The sequence below is a fragment of the Balaenoptera physalus genome (genome assembly GCF_965194825.1).
Source record: "Balaenoptera physalus genome assembly, chromosome: 3".
In the NCBI taxonomy this organism is placed as follows: Eukaryota; Metazoa; Chordata; class Mammalia; order Artiodactyla; family Balaenopteridae; genus Balaenoptera; species Balaenoptera physalus.
The window spans coordinates 68,317,496-68,337,706 of NC_138890.1; the positions used below are offsets into that span (position 1 = coordinate 68,317,496).

A 20,211-nucleotide genomic window follows, 5' to 3' on the forward strand; every position below is an offset into this window, starting at 1 on the left:
ACTCTCGATTTGGCATAAGCTCCTATGGACAGTACCCGTAAACTTTCCGAACCTCATTTTTCTATTCTGTAAAATGAGTTTTCTCTCCTGCTACCTTGTATCATTGTGATTATATTTGTAAAAATACTTTTGAGTGCTGTAAGCACTAACTATTATAACTTTGCATAATATTTTAATTAAACTGTGTTTTTCTTCCATGACCAGCTTACTCATCACTTTTTCTGGCTATTCTTTAAGTTTCTGGCTGTGGACCAGATTCTAAATATAACTGTTTGGAATTTATTATTTTCTGTTTTCTGTGTAACATAATTTAGATATTAGTATATGTCAAATAAGTGTATCAAGAAGAAAGAAAAAAATAGGACATTAGTAGTAAAGTATTTTTAAATGCAAGCAAATTTATTCAATAGATTTATGTGTGTGTGATCATATATTTAAACTCTAGTGAAAAATTTAGTGATAGATCTGATCATGTTCTGTTGTAATTATAACAATTTTTGAAACAATTCAAATAAAATAATTTAAAAAATTTTTACTTTTTAAAAAATATGTTAGATTAATGTCTGCAAGAGCACGCTATGAGAGATACAGTGGCAATCAAGTTCTTTTTTGGTAAGTATTTCCATAATTAGCTTAAATTAATGTTTAAAATTTAGATTGTTTGCATTGAAATTCATTTGATTCTGGAACAGTTTCTGTAGAGGAGATTGAAACATATTCCTAAACTGTGAAATATAATATACATAGAGCTCACAGAAGGTGTACAGTGCAACGAAGTTTAATAAATATATACACCTGTGTAACTACTATGCAGTGAATATGTAGAACGTATCAGCTCTTCAGAAGGCTCTAGTCAGCTGTCTTGGAAAGGTAATCTAGTTCTTTTTTTTTTTTTTTTTTAATTTTTATTTATCTATTTATTAATTTATTTTTGACTGAGTTGGGTCTTTTGTTGCTGCGCGCTGGCTTTCTCTAGTTGCGGTGAGTGGGGGCTACTCTTTGTTGTGTTGTGCGGGCTTCTCATTGCGGTGGCTTCTCTTGTTGTGGAGCACAGGCTCTAGGCGCGTGGGCTTCAGTAGTTGTGGCACGTGGGCTCAGTAGTTGTGGCTCACGGGCTCTAGAGCGCAGGCTCAGTAGTTGTGGCACACGGGCTTAGTTGCTCCGTGGCATGTGGGATCTTCCCAGAGCAGGGCTCGAACCCGTGTCCCCTGCATTAGCAGGCGGATTCTTAACCACTGCGCCACCAGGGAAGCCCCGGTAATCTAGTTCTGATGTCTGTCACCTTAGATTAGTTTTGTCTCTGTGACTTTCATATAGATAAAAATCTTTTGGTCAGGCTTTTTATACTTCACAAATGTTGGAGATTCTTCCATGTTTTTGCATTCATTCTTTTTCAGTTCTTTACGGTATACAGTTATGTGAAAATAACATAATTTGTTTATCCTTCCCACTATTAATAAATATTAGAGTTGTTTCCAGTTTTTCCCTATCATGAATAGTAAGTTTCTATGAATATTTTATTCCTGCGTTTTTGTACCTCTATTTACTCATTCTTCTTGGGAATATTCTTAGGAATAAAAGCATTGGAAATGCACATGCTCAAATTTAGGAGATTCTTTTCTTTTTTATAAATTTATTTATTTAGTTTTGGCTGCCTTGGGTCTTCGTTGCTGAGTGCAGGTCCTCTCTAGTTGCAGCAAGCAGGGGCTACTCTTCGTTGCAAGGGTGTGTGGGCTTCTCATTGTGGTGGCCTCTCTTGTTGCGGCGCACGGGCTCTAGACGCGGGGGCTTCAGTAGTCGTGGCTCATGGTCTCTAGAGCGCAGGCCCAGTAGCTGTGGCGCACGGGCTTAGTTGCTCCGCAGCATGTGGGATCTTGCTGGACCAGGGATCGAATCCGTGTCGCCTTCATTGGCAGGCAGACTTTCAACCACTGTGCCACTAGGGAAGTCCCAGGAGATTGTAACATTAGAATCTAAAATATGTATTTCATTTTATCTCTTGATTTTGTTTTTTGTTTTCCTGCTTACTAATGATGATGAATGGTTTTCATGTTTTTATAGGCTATTTGGTTAGCTCTTTTATGATCTCCTGATTCAAGTTTTTGACCATTTTTTAGTTGGGCTATCTTATTTCTATTGATGTGTAGAAAATTTTTATGAATTCTATATCTAAGTCCTTTGTTGGGTACATAAGTTGTGAATATCTTCTCCCACTGTGTGGCTTGCTTTTTTTACTCTATTAATGGCATCTTTTGAAGAAAAGAAATTTCTTACTTTCTTAATTTTTCTGCTTGTGATTAGTGCTTCTCATGTCCTGTTTAAAAAAACAAAATCTTTCCCTTCCTCAAGATTATGAAGATATTCTTCTCTGTTTTTCTTCCAAAAATTTTGGCAACAGTGATCTCTTTTATTATTTATATGCAGCTAGTATAGAGAAATGGTATTAAGTTCAGTGTTTCATTGCACACTGCGTTTGTCATTATTTCTAAGTATTTACTGGATTCATATGGCTTTTAATAGCTTTATTTGTTCATTTGTTGATTCATTCACTTACTATTAAATGTTTGTCTGCTATACATTATGCTTAGCCTGGTGTAGAGTGGTGGAAAGACACAGGATTTGTCCTTATGAGTTTATTATATAGTGGGGGAGAGAAAGTTAATTAAAATAGCTACACATATTTAAGTGCTATCAAGGAAAAGTATAGATTTATAGATAAGTGGAACAGAATTTAGAACCCAGAAATAAACCATTATATTTATAAACAGTTTCTGTGTTTTTGTTTTTTAATGGCCTTGTAGCTATGTAGCTAAGATGTGCACACAGTGTGGGTCTAACACAACTGAGTATTAAAAAGGAACCACCAGTGAACAGTTTATTTTTGATGAAGGTACTGAAGCATTTCAATTGGGAAAGCATAGTTTTTTCAACAAATGGTGCTGGATTGATTGAGTATTTATATGCAAAAACTTAATTTAGATTCTTATCTTACACCACACACAAAAATTAATGAGATATTCACTTTACACCCATTAGAATAGCTACAGTTGCAGGCGTGCGAAATGGGTAAAGGGGATCACTTGTATGGTAATGGATGGAAACTAAATTTTTGATAGTGAGCGTGCTATAGGGTATACAGAAGTAGAAATATAATGCTGTACATATGAAACATATGTTGTAAACCAGTGTTACTTCAATTAAAAATATATTTTAAAAAGTAGCTGCAGTCAAGGGTAAAGAAGATGTGGCACATATATACAATGGAATATTGCTCAGCCATAAAAAGAAACAAAATTGAGTTATTTGTAGTGAGGTGGATGGACCTAGAGTCTGTCATACAGAGTGAAGTAAGTCAGAAAGAGAAAAACAAATACTGTATGCTAACACATATATATGGAATCTAAAAAAAAAAAAAAGGTCCTGAAGAACCTAGGGGCAGGACAGGAATAAAGACACAGATGTAGAGAATGGACTTGAGGACATGGGGAGGGGGAAGGGTAAGCTGGGATGAAGTGAGAGAGTGGCATGGACATGTATACACTACCAAATGTAAAATAAATAGCTAGTGGGAAGCAGCCGCATAGCACAGGGAGATCAGCTCGGTGCTTTGTGTCCATCTAGAGTGGTGGAATAGGGAGAGTGAGAGATGCAAGAGGGAGGAAATATGGGGAAATATGTTAATTCACTTTGTTATAAAGCGGAAACTAACACACCATTGTAAAGCAATTATACTCCAATAAAGATGTTAAAAAAAGTATCTGCAGTCTAAAAGCTAGACATAACAAGTGTTGGTGAGGATATGGTGACACCTGGAATCGTCATATATTTGTGGTGCAGATGTAAGTATAGCCACTTTAGGAAACGGTTTGGCAGTTTCTTAAAATTTTACCATATGACCCAGTAATTCCACTTTTATATATTTACCCAAGAGAAATGAAAACACGTGCAGAGACTGTACATAGATGTTCTTAGTAGCACTATTCATACTAGTCTAAAACTCGAAATAATTAAATTGTTCAGTGAATGGATAGATAAAATGCTCTGCATCTATATAGTGAATACTATTTGGCAGTAAAAGGGAATAAAATGCTGCTACACACTACAACATGGACGAACCTCAAACATATTATGCTTAATGGAAGAAGCAAGATAGAAACATCACATATTACATGATTCCATTTATACGAACTGTCCAGGAAAGACAAATCTATAGAGACAGAGCAGGTTATTGGTTACCTGGGGCAGAGATTGACTGCAAACAAGGCATAAGAGATCTCTTTGTGGTGATGTTTGCACAGTTCTTTTCAATATCATAAAAGTCATTGAATTGTGCACTTAAAATGAGTGAATTTGTGGTATATTGATTATACCTCAGTTAAGCTGTTTAAAAATTAATATAAAGAGTTACCCAAATCTATATTTGGCTAATCATAAACAAAGGAATTTCTAAAAAATGAATGTGGAAGTTAATTAAGTAAAGAGTTTAAATTCAGAGATTAGTGGAAGCAGAGAAAAGAATGTGTATAGTTGACCTTAACTGGGAAGCAGCATGATAGAAAGAGTGAAAATAAACCACTATGTTCAGTGCCACGAGCAGAGAGGAAGAAACAGGAAGAGAGGGGTGTGGAGAGCCAGGTGGAGGCCACCTTAATAGTTTTTGTTCTTTATTTTAGGAGCAGTGTGAAGCCTTTGAAAGGAGTAAGATCTGACAAGATTAAATATGCCACTCTTCTCTAGGCTAGATTATTCTTAGATTCATTTGCTTGCAAAGAGGAAGGAGATAGCATGGTCACATGTTAAAAGACTTTCACTTTCCTTGTGTTTACTCATCAGATGCATTGCCAAACTGTGCTCTGAGAGTGAAATTCTCTGCAAGGTTTGAACAGTTTCTGATTTGTGAGTTGGCATGGCTCTCTTGGTGGTAGGAGTGAATTTCAGGATTTTTCCTCTGTTTATAGTAGAATTTACTGACAACTTTGTGACTGTTTCAGCAAAGTGAGATAAAAATTAGAGGCTTATGGTAGCATCCAATCATAACTTTCTTCTGTCTTGATTTTGGGCAGAATTTTCTTTTACTGATTTTATTCCTTCTTGTGCAAAAGTCATGTTTCAAAAAAATTAGAAAGTAGAATTTCCAAACAAAGAACCTTAAGTAGGAGATTTTCAGCCATTTGTATCTTCCTTCTGTGAAGATGGAAGGGATGGATATAAAGAACTTTAAAGTATCTTCTGGAAATTTGATGATACTTTTTTCTTATGGTAGGCAATAGGATTCACCCAGAAAGCTCACCCTGGGTGCTATGTAGAGTGGTTTGGAGGCTTAGTTTTCTGAGTGGAGGCTGGTACTATTCATGGAGAGTGAAAAAAATGAAGCTTGAAAGAAATGATAGGTAGATTTTGAACATGTTGAGGTTGAGTTGTGTGTTAGATATACAAGCTAACATGTCAAGTCGATAGCCAGATAGATATACATTTCTCCAGCTCAGAGGAAATGTTTGTTTTATAAAATTAGAATTGTCTACATATTGGAATTAATTGAAGTTTTAGGTATGGTAAATTAAAAATACTTGAGAGAAAGAGAAAAAGATTAGATTATAAAGTAACATCTAACAAGATTCTCGGTTTCCATTGGAGATTTAACTGAACTAAAAATGATGATGGACTTAAGTCATCTGATATTCTTTTATCCCTCAAACACACATAAAGTGAAAGATTGGGTAGGCATTTAATGTATTTCTGTCAGAATAAAATTTAAGAGAAAGAGGTAGATCCAAATTATAGTTGAACGTGAAGATGGAACATTGATAAACTTGTGAATTCCAAACAGTATTGTCTTTAATATACAATAAACTTGTAATATACATAAAAGTTATCAGAAATAGAATTTTTTAATATGCACATGTAGTACAATATTTAAGTTAATCTTCATCAAATGTGGTGATCCAGTACACAAAAATGAGGAATGGGAAGTTACTGATATAAATTAATAAGATAGAGCTAATAAACATACATTTCTGAAGCCTATATCTTAAGCTAGTGATTATGTAAGATATGAACATGGTCTGTATGAAACCTTAGGCAACAGGCAAAATTTCCAAAGAGAGTTAATTTTTAATGATTTATGATATTATTAGAATATTTTTCATGTTTTGTATTTTGTACTGAATCCACCATATACATGTGAATGTGTGTATTTATTTACTCATCTATTTACTTGTTCATTTAAACAGTTCAGAAACTATTGCCAGATGTTGGTATATCCTGCTTTCTGGATCTGTGCTTATGAAAGACTCCATGGTTTTGCCTCCTTGCAGGTATGTTTACATTTGCTGCTTAGTGTATGTGGTAGGCAAAGTTACATTACAACTAGTTATTTTATTTCTTATGTTAAACTATTTTTATGTAGATGTGTATTTTCTCTTAGTAAGTGATACATTTTAGAAATGTCCTTGCTTTTTGGTACTATTTGAAGTATTTGGCAGGAATCAACTGATATTTCATATTTCTTGGGGGTATAATCTATAGTTTATACCATGGCATATTATACTGCTATTTGATCTTTAGTTGTATGTGAGATTTGATCTCATTTATCTGATGGTTTTGCATTCATTGCTGTTAGTTATAGGGAGGCAATATATCTTTATAGTTAAGAAATCGGTTTTTAGAGTAATGCGAACTAGGCTAGTATCCTGATTTTGTCACTTATTAGTTTTATGACTTTGGACAAATTATAGTTTTCTTGTATGTAAGAGGATAATAATAGAACCTATTTAAGTGCCTTATGAGGTTATAGCAAGCTACTACTCAAAATTCTCAATGGAACTCTGTAAAAGTTGACATTCTAGAGCCAGACTGCTTGAGTTCATGTCTTTGCTCTACTATATAATACTTCTTGGGCAAATTACTTAATCCCCTTGTGCCTCGGTTTCCTCATTTGTAAAATAGGGACAATAATAGGATGTACTTCATAGGCCAGCTTTGAGTAATAAATGAGTTTATATATACAGAGAGAGAGAGAGTTCTTAGAACAGTGCCTGGCTGTTAGAAGTAATTGTTAATTATCACCATCAGAATTATTAGGTAAAAGAAGAGTGGTTGGAAAGATGATCAGATATAGTATTCTTAGAGAATTTGGTCTGTTAGTAATTCTTAAGATTTTGGGGCCTCAAATTATAATTTGGTAAAAATGTAATTTTTTGGTGACTTTTTCCCAATAATATTGAGAAGAGATTTTTAGGCTTTTAAGGTAAGACTTCTAATTGCAGCTAAATTAATTTAGTTGCAAAACTATTAAATTTAAGTGTCAGCGTACATTCTACTTGACAGATGGTACGAGACATCTCAGTTTTGATGCCTTTTTTTTTTTTTTTTTTTTTTTAATTATTGTTTTGAGACATGGTCCCAGGTCTTTTTTTTTTTTTAAGAAATTCACGTTCTTTTATTTATTTATTTATGGCTGTGTTGCGTCTTCGTTTCTGTGCGAGGGCTTTCTCTAGTTGTGGCAAGTGGGGACCACTCTTCATCGCGGTGCGCGGGCCTCTCACCATCGCGGCCTCTCTTGTTGCGGAGCACAGGCTCCAGACGCGCAGGCTCAGTAATTGTGGCTCACGGGCCCAGTTGCTCCGTGGCATGTGGGATCTTCCCAGACCAGGGCTCGAACCCGTGTCCCCTGCATTGGCAGGCAGATTCTCAACCACTGCGCCACCAGGGAAGCCCTTGATGCCATTTTTAAAGCCACGTCTTTATTCTTGGAACTTTATATCATCAACTTTTGGTTAAATGAAATCTGCACTTCTTGATTAGTAGTATAAAACATATTGTTGACTGTTTTTACAAATAAAATACATAATAGTTCTTGGTTATTTAAGCCTTTTGGGTATTGTTCCTTTCCCCTGTGTTTCTGAAAGTCACTTTAGTGATTTGTAATGAGTTAGCTACTGACACAGAATAAGCTGGGTTGATACTACAGTTATATTTTAAGATTATTAGTATTGTTCTTTTGAATATTTTATCACCCTTTTCTGCTATTAGGAATAGTCAAGGACTTTATGTAGCCATTAATCAACCACAATAATTCACCAGGAGTTTGTGATCAAGACAATGAAGTTTATCTTTTAAATAATTGATAGTATGAGGTTTTTTTTTGTTTTTTTGTTTTTTTCTTCTTTTGAGCTGTACCACTCAGCTTGTGGGATCTTAGTTCCCCAATCAGGGATTGAACCTGGGCCCACGGCAGTGAAAGCACCAAGTCCTAACAACTGGACTGCCAGGGAACTCCTGATAGTATGAGATTTTAAAACAAAGTCATGGAATGCTTAAATGTAACCATCATGAACTTCACAGCAAACATGATTGTAGAAGTCTATTTAATCGTTATTTAGAGAGCAGTTCCTAGGTAGGAGATTTATATTTTGTGTTTGAGAGATACTTGTAATAGGTTATTGTTAGGATTAAATGAGTCAATACAAATAAAATACGTAGAATAATGCTTAGCATATATTAAGCATCAAATAATTTTTGGCTTCTGTTCATTATAATAGTGTTGGGATATGATCATTATGGTAATCAACAGATATGAACACTACCTAGTATAAGAGAAGGAATAATAGTAGTTTTCTAGGTTATAAAAATACAGCCTATTTCTCTAGATATTAAGGTATTTGTTACTCCCTTATCAGTGAGTAGGCAGAAACCACACAGTAATTTGAACAGGGACAGTTTAAAGAATTATTAACTACTTTAAGAAGTTAGGTACTAAGAAGGATAAAGGAACTAAGGGAGAGTACCCAAGGAAGGAACAAACTTGAAAGGGGAGCCCTCTCCCCAAAACTGAAATACAGAACTTGTTGGTGAATATGTTACTTGTAGCCCAATAGCTAATGGAGAAGTTCACTTGGTTGCCCTGGGCCAGAGCTGTCCACAGTTACTGAGTCAAGGCTGGCAGGAAGAGATCCTCTGACCAGGACCGGTAAGCAATAAAATCCTCCCTCACCCCAACCCGGCCCAGGGTGCAGATGGGCCCTGAGGCTGGAGATAGGACCTCCCTTTGCTTTACACACACATACCCGGCAGAGCAAAGAATACTTTCCTACTGCGGTGTCCCTTTACTAGCACCCTCCCTTTACTGACAGAGCTTTAACATTTCCAGCTGGCCAAAGGAGAATCTTGACTAAATCCAGATGCTTTATTATAAAGTAAATTTGAAACTGAGAGCAAATACATTTGAACTTGAGAGGCAATAAATAAATGGTACAGTCCACTCTCTTGGCTACTCAGTTTTCATTCTGAACACATTTGAGCTTCCATCCAACTCTGTTTCCACTTAACAAGATGTAGCTATCGTTCATATAAGTAAAGAAGTTCCTACTCTCTCCCCCAAATAAGGAGATGCACAGTCCCAACAGTCATTACTCGCTGTTAATTATATATTCCATCACAGTACTCTGAATATTCTATTAACTACAAACTACTTTGTAGAGTTCACCTCCAACAACTTATATATAAAATAAGTATGGGGAAGAGAGGGAAGAATAAAATGGTTAACATTTACACAACTCCAGACATACACACAATATATAGTCCTTGTTTCTGTAACTGGTCACAAGCCCATAGTTCGTATCTCTCGCTTCCTTTTTTTCACCACCCATTCAGTACTTCCGCCCTCAGCCAGAATTTCAGCTGTTCTGCATTCTTTACCTGATGATGGGTACAAAACTTTCATTTCTGAAGGATCCTTAATTATCCTGCCCACCCCACCCACCGTCTTTTGGTTGCCGTAAGTTTTCCATTAACCTTTAACAGCGGACTTGAAAGTACTACAAGGAACCTAAATGAACCCCCTGGGCTTCAGATGTAGTTCTCCTGGCCCCCGTTGTATGCAGCAACTCAGTTTCTCCTTGGTGATTGGGATCAATCACTCAGGCCAGTAGAATAACCCCTTTTCCTGCCTTTTGGTTCAGCGGCCAGGTGGAAGTCTCTAATTCAGTGGAACCGTTGCTGTGTTTCCATAGCTAGACAATATCTAAGACTAAGAATCAAAACCAGCAGAGCTCACAGTTTTAGGGAGGGGAAGTAAAAATTCTGTGAATGAGTTATTAAGTATAACAGTGAGAAGAGCCACTCCTGTTTCCACGCCTTGAATATCAGACCCATGTATTCTGGCTACTGGGGGAGACAGACCATTGCTGTACTTCTGCTGCTGCAAAATGAGTACCTTGATTGAAAATGATGCTGTCTAGAGTGCCGAGGCAATAGATAGGCATTTTGTGAGCCTGTGGATAGTGGTGCTGACAGAAGCATTATGGGCAGGAAAGGCAGATCATTTCCAGAATATGTTCCTGTTCCAGTGAGGACAAATATAGTCCTTCTCCATGATAGAAAAGGTCCAGTGTAAATAGTCTGCCTGTAGGTGACTGAATAGTCCTCCTAAGGAATGCTTCCATATCAGAGACTCAGTATTGGTTCCTGCTGTTGACAGATTAGGTACCCAGCAGTAGCATTGGCAGTTGAGCTGCTGCATATTTTCCATCTCTGTCGCAATAGCCACTTCATTTGTGGGCCCATTGAACAAGCACTGACTGGGGAGAAAGAGTTTGATTGACATCTGTAGAGCATGTTATTTTGTTTACCTCTACAGTGGATGCCCTTTGTGCATTCACAGGGGACACAGGTATCTTCAAAGTCTGTATCCATTTTGAAAGAAGTCCTTCCATATACCTCTTCCCAGACTTCCTTGTTACCAGTCTTCCAGTCCTTTTCCTTCCAAGTCTCTGACTATTCAACCAAACCATTAGTAACTGCCCCCATGAATGTTTAGATATTGATCTAATAATTCTGGCCTCTCTCAATCCAGATAAAATGGACAACCAAATGTACTGCTTGAAGTTCTATTCCCTAGAAGGATTTTCCTTCACTACCTTCCTTCAGGGTCACCTTTGAGTGGGGCTGTCCACTTTGGGGTAGTACTAGCATGTTGTGCAGACTCATCTGTGAAACAGGCTCAAGTTTTTTCTTCTTCAGTCACCTGGTCATAAGGGACTCCCCGGGTGGGCATAGGCACAGATTGAGGTGGAGGAGGCAAGGCAACAGGAATTGGTGTTGAAGGAGTCTGAGCCACCTGCTCATGCAACTTATTCTGGACCTGGGTAAACTTGATCTCTTATATACCATATTTATTTGATAATAGATTGCTACTGCTCATGCCCAACCCTTATGGCTAGGAATGCAGTTCATGATAGGAAGTTCAGGCTGCATAGTCACCTGATGTCCCATGGTTAGGCATTCAGCCTCTACCAACGCCCAGTAGCAAGCCAGAAATTGTTTCTGGAAAGTAGAATGTTATTTGCAGAAGAGAGCATGGATATTTCAGAAATTCTAGAGACCTGCACTGTCATTCTCATATTAGTGCTTGTCGGACACTCCCTAGAATATCACTATTTGCCGTGAACACTAAATAATCCATCATTGGATATGCTGGATCATAAGGCCCAAGTAGTAGAGTGGCTTCTACTGTGTCCTGAACTTGCGGCAGCCTTATGGGCAACTCTGAAGATGGGTCAAAGTAGCACACTTTATGTGTTACCTCCAGAATCCAAGAAAACTAACCAAACATTGTGCTTCTCCTTTTGTGCTAGATGGTATGAGGTGCAGCAACTTGTATTTCACCTTGTAGGTGATATGTTGTCATGCCCCAAATTATGGAACTCCCAGAAATTTGACTGAGGGGGCAGGTCCTTGAATTTTTATAGCATTTATCACCTAAACTCTAGTTTGCATATATTTTAATGAAGCATCTGAAGTGCAGCCCCTTATCTTGTAATGAAGTTTTATATGTAATTTAAACCAATAAAATATATTTTACAGTTTACAATAAACAAAGGAGAAAAGGAATAAATCAAATCTGAAATATCATTGTCTTTCTTTTGAAACGAATTTAGTTTTTTCTAGAATTGAGTCCATTTCCTATTTGTCACCATAAATTTTCAGTGAAGCTCAAGAAAACAAGGACTTCATGACTGTGATTTTTATTTTTATTTATTTATTTTTTAAAATAAATTTATTATTTTTATTTTTGGCTGCGTTGGGTCTTCGTTGCTGTGTGCGGACTTTCTCTAGCCTGGGCTTCAGTAGTTGTGGCATGCGGGCTCAGTAGTTGTGGCTCACGAGCCCTAGAGCGCAGGCTCAGTAGTTGTGGCGCACAGGCTTATTTGCTCCGTGTTATGTGGGATCTTCCCAGACCAGGGCTCGAACCCGTGTCCCCTGCATTGACAGGCAGCTTCTTAACCACTGCGCCACCAGGGAAGTCCCATACTGTGATTTTTAAATAAAATTTAATGTGTGTACTCATTGAAACATTCATTTATGCAGCAAATAAGCATTGATCGTCATCTCCATGTAAGACACTGGCATTAAGAAAAAAAGACTGACTTAACTTGGCGGAATGGGATGACTGCTTTGTTTAAAAGGGCCCTTGTTGTGTGACATGAGAAGAAAACTATTGGGGAGGCAACTGTGGAAATGGATTCTACAGATAAGCAGGATTAGGTCGGCAAAGAAGGAGGGAACAGGTATTTCAGTCAATATCTCAAACACTGAGAGATTAATTCATTTAGAAAATATTTATTGAGTGCCTGCATGTGTCAGGCACTCTCCTAGTCATTGAGGTTGGGAAGGGTTAATCACCTTTCACCAGCACTGTAAATAGCATTGTCCTTTTTCTAAAGACGTAAGTTTTAGAATAATTTTTTTTTGACAAAGTAATGAATTTGTACTGTTCGAAAGTCAAAACAGTATAGCAAGTTGTACTTTAAGAAGTATTATTCCCACTTTTATTATTATCCATGCCATTCAACCCACCTGTGTAGAAAGCTAACCACTTTTATTAATGTCTTACATATCTTTCTAGATTTTTTAAATATACATGAACAAAAACAAATACATATTCTTACTTTTCCTATTTCTGACCCAAATAGGAACTTTTTTCAGTAGTTTTAACTCCTTTATTGTGAAATAAATGGGGAAAAGTGCAGATAACCTAAATGTACATGTTAATGAATTATTATAAGTTGAACATTTGCCTAATCACTACTCTCAGATCAAGAAATTGAAATTTGTCAGCACCCTGGAAGGATCCTTGCTTGTCGTTTCTCAAATCAACTCTCTTGCTTTCCCCCCAAAGATCATCATTTTCTATTTGCAAATGAAGCAACTGACAAAGGATTAATCTCCAAGATTTACAAGCAGCTCAATAACAAAAAAACAAGCAACCCAATCCAAAAATGGGCAGAAGACCTAAATAGACATTTCTCCAAAGAAGATATACAGATTGCCAACAAACACATGAAAGAATGCTCAACATCATTAATCATTAGAGAAATGCAAATCAAAACTACAATGAGATATCATCTCACACCAGTCAGAATGGCCATCATCAAAAAATCTAGAAACAATAAATGCTGGAGAGGGTGTGGAGAAAAGGGAACACTCTTGCACTGTTGGTGGGAATGTAAATTGATACAGCCACTATGGAGAACAGTATGGAGGTTCCTTAAAAAACTAAAAATAGAACTACCATACGACCCAGCAATCCCACTACTGGGCATATATCCTGAGAAAACCGTAATTCAAAAAGAGTCATATACCAAAATGTTCATTGCAGCTCTATTTACAATAGCCAGGACATGGAAGCAACCTAAATGTCCATCATCGGATGAATGGATAAAGAAGATGTGGCACATATATACAATGGCATATTACTCAGCCATAAAAAGAAATGAGATTGAGTTATTTGTAGTGAGGTGGATGGAGTTAGAGTCTGTCATACAGAGTGAAGTAAGTCAGAAAGAGAAAAACAAATACAGTATGCTAACACATATATATGGAATCTAAGGGAAAAAAAAAAGTCATGAAGATCCTAGTGGCAAGACAGGAATAAAGACACAGACCTACTCGAGAATGGACTTGAGGATACGGGGAGGGGGAAGGGTAAGATGTGACAAAGGGAGAGAGTGGCATGGACATATACACTACCAAACGTAAAATAGATAGCTAGTGGGAAGCAGCCGCATAGCACAGGGAGATCAGCTTTGTGCTTTGTGACCACCTAGAGGGGTGGGATAGGGAGGGTGGGAGGGAGGGAGATGCAAGAGGGAAGAGATATGGGAACATATGTATATGTATAACTGATTCACTTTGTTATAAAGTAGAAACTAACACACCATTGTAAAGCAATTATACTCCAATAAAGATGTTAAAAAAAAAATCATCATTTTCCTAAATTTTAATCAATTTTGAATAGCTATAGAATTTTAGCCTGAGGATATGTACTGTAGTTTAGTTTTGGTTACTTTTGAACTTAATAGGAATATACTCTTCCATTCTTTTTATATGCCTTCTTTAGCCTAATGTTATGTTTATGAGATTCATCTGTGTTATGCATGTAGTTAGTTCATTCTCATAGAAGAGTATTTCATTGTTTCCATAGTTGAGGGCTATTAAAAGTAAAGCAGCTGTGAACATTCTTGTACATTAGATGCACGTGTTACATTTCTGTAGGTATACCTATCAGAAAATTGTTGGCTTACAGGATGTGCCTGTTTTCAGCTTTAATTGTTCATTGCAGGTTGTATTCCAAAGTGGATGTACCAATGTACACACCCAGGAGCAGTGCATGAGAATTCCTATTGTTCCACATCCTTAAGAACACTTAGTATTGTCATTCTTTTTATTTTTTTTGACTGCTTAATTTCAGTTATTCTGTTGAGTGTGTGTGTGTGTGTGTGTGTGTGTGTGTGTATCTCTTAGTTTTGCTTTGCGTATTACTGCTTGTTGATGAATGAGTACATTTTCATTTAAATAACCTCTTTTGTAAAGTGCTTCTTCAAGTCTGTTCCTTATTTTTCTAATGCACTGTGTTTTTGTTACTGAGATGTGGAAATTCTTTGTGTATTCTGAATAAAAATTCTTGCTTGGTTATTTTTATTGCACATATCTTTTCCCCACTCTGTGCCTTGTATTATTTATTCTTTTAGTAATGTCTTTGGATGAGCACAAGTTCTTAACTCTAAATAGAGCAATTCAGTCTTTTCCTTTTTGTCTTCTTTGCTTAAAAAATATTTCTGTAGCTGAGGTCATTAAGGTATTTTCCTTTTTTACTTTCTAGAATTTTTCTCGTTTTCCTTTCACATTTAGACCTGTAGTCTACTTAGAATTGGCTTTTGAGTATGGCATAGTGTTGCATGATTTTCCATGTGAATTCCTGTATGTTCTTCTCCCACTCTTACCCAGTGCTACCTTTTTCAAAAATCAAATATCCACATATTTGTGTGCCTATTTCTGGGCTCCTATTCCATTAGGTTTTGTTTATCCTGCTTGAATACCACATTGTTGTAATTATCATAGCTTTATAATGTGTCTTGAAGTTTAATAGAGAAACAGTTAGTGAGAAACTGCTGAACTGTGTTTCACAGTGGTTGTACCATTTCAGACTCCTACCAGCAATGGATAAGAGTTCTGTTCCTATTTTTACGTAGTCATCATCAACATGTGGTGTCCTCAGTGTTAGTTTAGCTATTCTAGTCACTGTGAAGTAGTTTTAATTTTCATTTTCCTGCTGAATAATGATATTGAGCACTTTTCCTTGTGCTTATTGGCCATTGCTTCCCGTATATTCTTTTGTGAAGTATCTCTTTAAGTTTGTGTGTGTGTGAGCGCGCATGCGTGTGCCTGTTTTAAGGTTGAGTTATTAGTCTTTATTATTATTTTGTAGAAATCTTGAATACATTCATGATGCAAGCTGACAGGTATTGCATGCATTTTTATCTCATTTGATTTGCATTTTCAGTTTCTTAAGTCTGTCCTGTTTAACAACTTTATTAAGGGATAATTGACATAAACTAAGCTGCACATATTTAAAGTTACAATTTGATAAGTTTGACATATGTATACACCCATAAAACTACCAATAAAGAGAGTGAACATGTCCAGCCCCCTCACAATTTCCTCAGGCCTCTTTGTAAACCTTGCTCATCCTTCCTTGTGCTGTCCCTTCATCCCCAGAGATCACTGAATCACTGATATTTTTTTGGGGGTGGGGGGGTCACTATAAATCAGTTTACATTTTTTAGAATTTTATATAAGGTGAAGCATATAATATGTACTCTTTTCTTCTCTGGTTTCTTATACTCAATAAAATCATGTTGAGATTTATCCATGTTATGCATATCAATATTTAACTTTTATTGCAGTATCCTTTTTTTTGGATATATCACTATTTGTTCAGCATTCAACTACTGGTGGACATTTAGGTTTTATCCTATTTTTAAGTAGTGTTGCTATGAACATTTGTGTCCAAGTCTTTATATGGACATATGCTTCCATTTCTCTTGAGTAAATTTTTAGGAATGGAATAGCTGGGTTAGAAGTCTTCATGTGGACACATACTTTGATTTATTTTGAGTATATACCTAGGAATAGCTAGTAATGTAGTGGATGTTTAACCTTTTAAGAAAGTTCCATACTCTTTTCCAAAGTTGTTGTGCCACTTTATACTCCCACCAGCAGTGCATGAGAGTTCCAGCTGTTCTGCATCATATCCTTACTAACACTTGGTAAGGTCAGTATTTTTAAGTTAACATATCCTAATTTGTATGTGGTGATATCTGATTGTGATTTAAATTTGCATTTTCCTAAAGACTAATGATGGTGGACATCTTTTCATGTGCTTATTTGTCAATCATATATCTTTTGTGAAGCGTCCTTTTGAATCTTGCCCTTTTGGGGAAAGGTGGCTTGCTTGGGGGGGGGGAGTGTGGGGGGATTGGCAGAGTTGTTTAATTTCTTATTTTTGAGTTTCAGAAGTTCTTTATATATGCCGTATACAAGTCCTTTAACAGGTGTGTAACTTGCAAATATTTTCTGCCAATCTGTGGATTTTGTTTTTCAAAGTGCTGAAGAACTTAATTTTGATGAAGTGCAGTTTATCAAGTTCTTTTTTTTTTCTTTAATGAACTGTGCTTTTGTTGTATGTAAGAAATCTTTTATTAACCCAAGGTCACTAAGATTTATCTTATACAATTTCTTCTGCAAGTTTTATAGTTTTAGATTTTACTATAATCTGTTTAGGTCTGTGATCTACTTAGAGCTAGTTTTTTTACATGGTGTGATATATGGCTCTAATTTCAGTTTTTTACCTATGCATATTCAATTAGTCCAGCAATATTTGTTGACAAAACTATCCTTTCTCTGAATTACCTCTGCATATTTGTTAAAATTTTTTTTTTTTTGGTGTGAACTCTTTTTTTTCTTTTTGAATTTTTGAATTTTATTTACTTTTTTATACAGCAGGTTCTTATTAATTATCCATTTTATACATATTAGTGTATATATGTCAATCCCAATCTCCCAGTTCATCCCACCACCAACACCACCCCCACGCCACTTTCCCCCGTTGGTGTCCATATGTTTGTTCTCTACATCTGTGTCTCTGTTTCTGCCCTGCAAACCGGTGAGCTCAACTTTTTATTTTATATTTGTTTAAATTTAGTTGATTTATTTTTCTACCTGGTGCCAGTACCACATTATCCTGACAACTGTAGCTTTATCATAAATCACAAAATAAGGTAGTATGGGTCCTCCAACTTCGCCAAGTTGTTTTGGTTACTATAGGTTTTTTAAAATTCCATATGAATTTTGGAATCAGTTTGTTAATTTAAAAAAAAAAGCCTGGGATTTTGTTTGGGAATGCATTGAATCTTTAGACCAGTTTGGGTAATGTTGACATTTTAACAGTCAACTCTTGAACCATGAACATGGTGCATCACTCTTATTAACTTAGGTCTTCTTAAATTTCTCACAGCAGTGTTTTGTAGTATTCAGTGTTCAGGTGTTGCATATGTTGATCTTATGTTTTGTATCCTTACTAAATTCACATATGAGTTCCAGTAGCTGTTTTATAGGTTTTTAGGATTTTCTAAATAAGTGATTTTGTCATCTGTGAATAGACAGTTTTGCTTCTTTTTTTTCCTGATGTGAATGCCTGCCCCCTCTCCCCCACCTGTTTTCCTGCCTTGTTGCACTGGGAAGAAACTACAGTACAATGTTGAAGAGACATAGTAAAAGTAGACATCTTTTACTTGTTCTCAGTCCAAAAGGGGACTTGGTGATGGAAAGGTGGAAACATTGAGTTTTTCACCAATTATAATCATAACTCGAAATTTTTCGTAGATGTCCTTTATCTAGTTGCCTGTTTGTAATCTCTACTTTCCTGCACCCTCATCATTAGGCAACCACTGCTCTGCTTTCTGGCATATAGATCAGTTTACGTTTCCTACTATTTTATATAATTGGAATAATATGTTGTATAGTTTTTTATAGCTAAGATTTTTCACTTAGCATAATGTTTTGCGGATTCCTTCATGTTGCTCTGTATATCAGTAGCTCACTTTGTAAATTTGCTCAGTATATTCCATTGTGTGGATATACCACAAGGTATTTATCCATTCATCTATTGAAAGACATGAAGTTTGTTTCCAATTTTTGGCTGTTACAAGTAAAGCACCTGTGAACATTTATGTACAAATCTTTGTATGAAAAGGTGCTTTTGTTTTTCTTAAGTAAATACCTAGGAGTACAGTGGCTGAGTTGTATCGTAGATATGTTTAACTTTATAAAAAAACTGCCGAAATGTTTTGTTGAGTCGTTTTATCATTTACATTCCCACTACCAGTTTTTGAGAATTCCATTTGCTCAGCATCCTCTTCAACACTTGATATGATGGTCAGTCTTTTAATTTTAGCTATTCTGGTGTATATGTAATGGGATCTCATTTGGGTATAAATTTTCATTTCCATGATAACTAATCATATTTAGCATTTTTGCATGTAGTTATTGACCATTCATGTATCTTTTGTGGAAAGTTGACTCAATTCTTCTGAGATGGTCTTTTTATTTTTGAGTTTTATTAGTTATTTATATATCATACATAAAAGTTCTTTGTGAATTATGTGTATTGCAGATATTTTTCCCAGATTGTGTCTTGCCTTTTTATTTTTCAGTGGTAACTTCTTTAAGTGTGATAAAGTCCAAAGGATGATTTTTTTCCTTTTATTTGAAGTACTTATGTGTTTTAACTAATCTTTGCCTACTCCAAGTTTGTAAATATTCTCTTTTGTATATTCATAGTTTTCTTTTTTTTTTTTTTAAGAGTTTTATTTATTTATTTATTTTTGGTTGCATTGGGTCTTTGTTGCTGAGTGTGGGCTTTCTCTAGTTGCATCAAGTGGGGGCTACTCTTTGTTGTGGTGCATGGGCTTCTCATTGCGGTGGCTTCTCTTGTTGCGGAGCACGGGCTCTAGGTGCGTGGGCTTCAGTAGTTGTGGCTCATGGGCTCTAGAGCACAGGCTCAGTAGTTGTGGCACGCAGGCTTAGTTCCTCCACGGCATGTGGGATCTTCCCGGACCAGGGATCGAACCCGTCCATGTCCCCTGCATTGGCAGGCGGATTCTTAACCGCTGCATCACGAGGGAAGTCCCAGACAGTTTTCTTTTTTTTTTTTTTTTTTTTTTTTTTTTTTTCCACACACACACACACTGTATTTTATTTTTACAAGAGATAAATAGACTGACACCAAGCATTGTACATGGATGACCACAACAAAAGCAACAATGATTGCAATTACCAAACATGAAACACACTCATACTATGTCATAATATTGCCATTCAGTCCAGTAATCCTCCACTGTAACAGCTCCTTTACTTTGCAGTGAAAATTGATTTGTATATTCCCTGCCTCTGAGTCCTTGTGGGATTTTTTTTTTTTTTTAAATTCAGACAGAAAGTCACAAAAATTATACTCATCCTCATCAGTTCACTCAGTCCCATGTAATTAATTGTTGGTTTTTTTTTTTTTTCATCTTGATCTTTTGTTAGCACTTTTATGAGTTCATCAGTTTTTCATCAGAGTTCTGAAAATGCTTATTCATTCAGTTCAGCAGTACAGTCAGTTACCAGAAACCTGTACTTGTCAGAGTCTTTTCCATGAATTTCTTGAAGATGAAACCCTTTTATAGGAACATATTTGCAAAATCATCAGAGTACACCCAGAACTGTCTGTAAATGACAAAAGACTTAAAAATGACCATGGTAAAAGATTTGATGAAAGTTCATAATAATGCAGTTGACAAGAAAATTAGTTATTTCTGAGATATACATTTT

General features: G+C 36.1%; 1 protein-coding gene and 1 long non-coding RNA gene across 11 annotated transcripts in view; one reads left to right on the forward strand and one right to left on the reverse strand.

Moving 5' to 3' along the window:
- RAPGEF6 (Rap guanine nucleotide exchange factor 6) overlaps positions 1-20,211 on the forward strand; it is a 247,099-nt gene that overhangs the window by 31,934 nt on the left and 194,954 nt on the right. For 8 of the 10 annotated variants that reach the window (XM_082457818.1, XM_082457826.1, XM_082457821.1 and 5 more), the window contains 2 exons: positions 556-612; positions 6,231-6,314. The exons of 1 other annotated variant lie outside the window; for it this stretch is intronic. In XM_082457818.1, the coding sequence (XP_082313944.1) occupies positions 556-612; positions 6,231-6,314 (141 nt within the window). The remainder of the gene's footprint in view (positions 1-555; positions 613-6,230; positions 6,315-20,211) is intronic. One more of the 10 variants, XM_082457822.1, reaches the window with a different exon arrangement.
- Positions 6,230-13,170, reverse strand: LOC309658888. Its single transcript, XR_014262442.1, has 2 exons — positions 7,724-13,170; positions 6,230-7,354 (listed from the first exon to the last, which is right to left on the reverse strand). It is a non-coding gene; the product is annotated as an uncharacterized lncRNA (long non-coding RNA).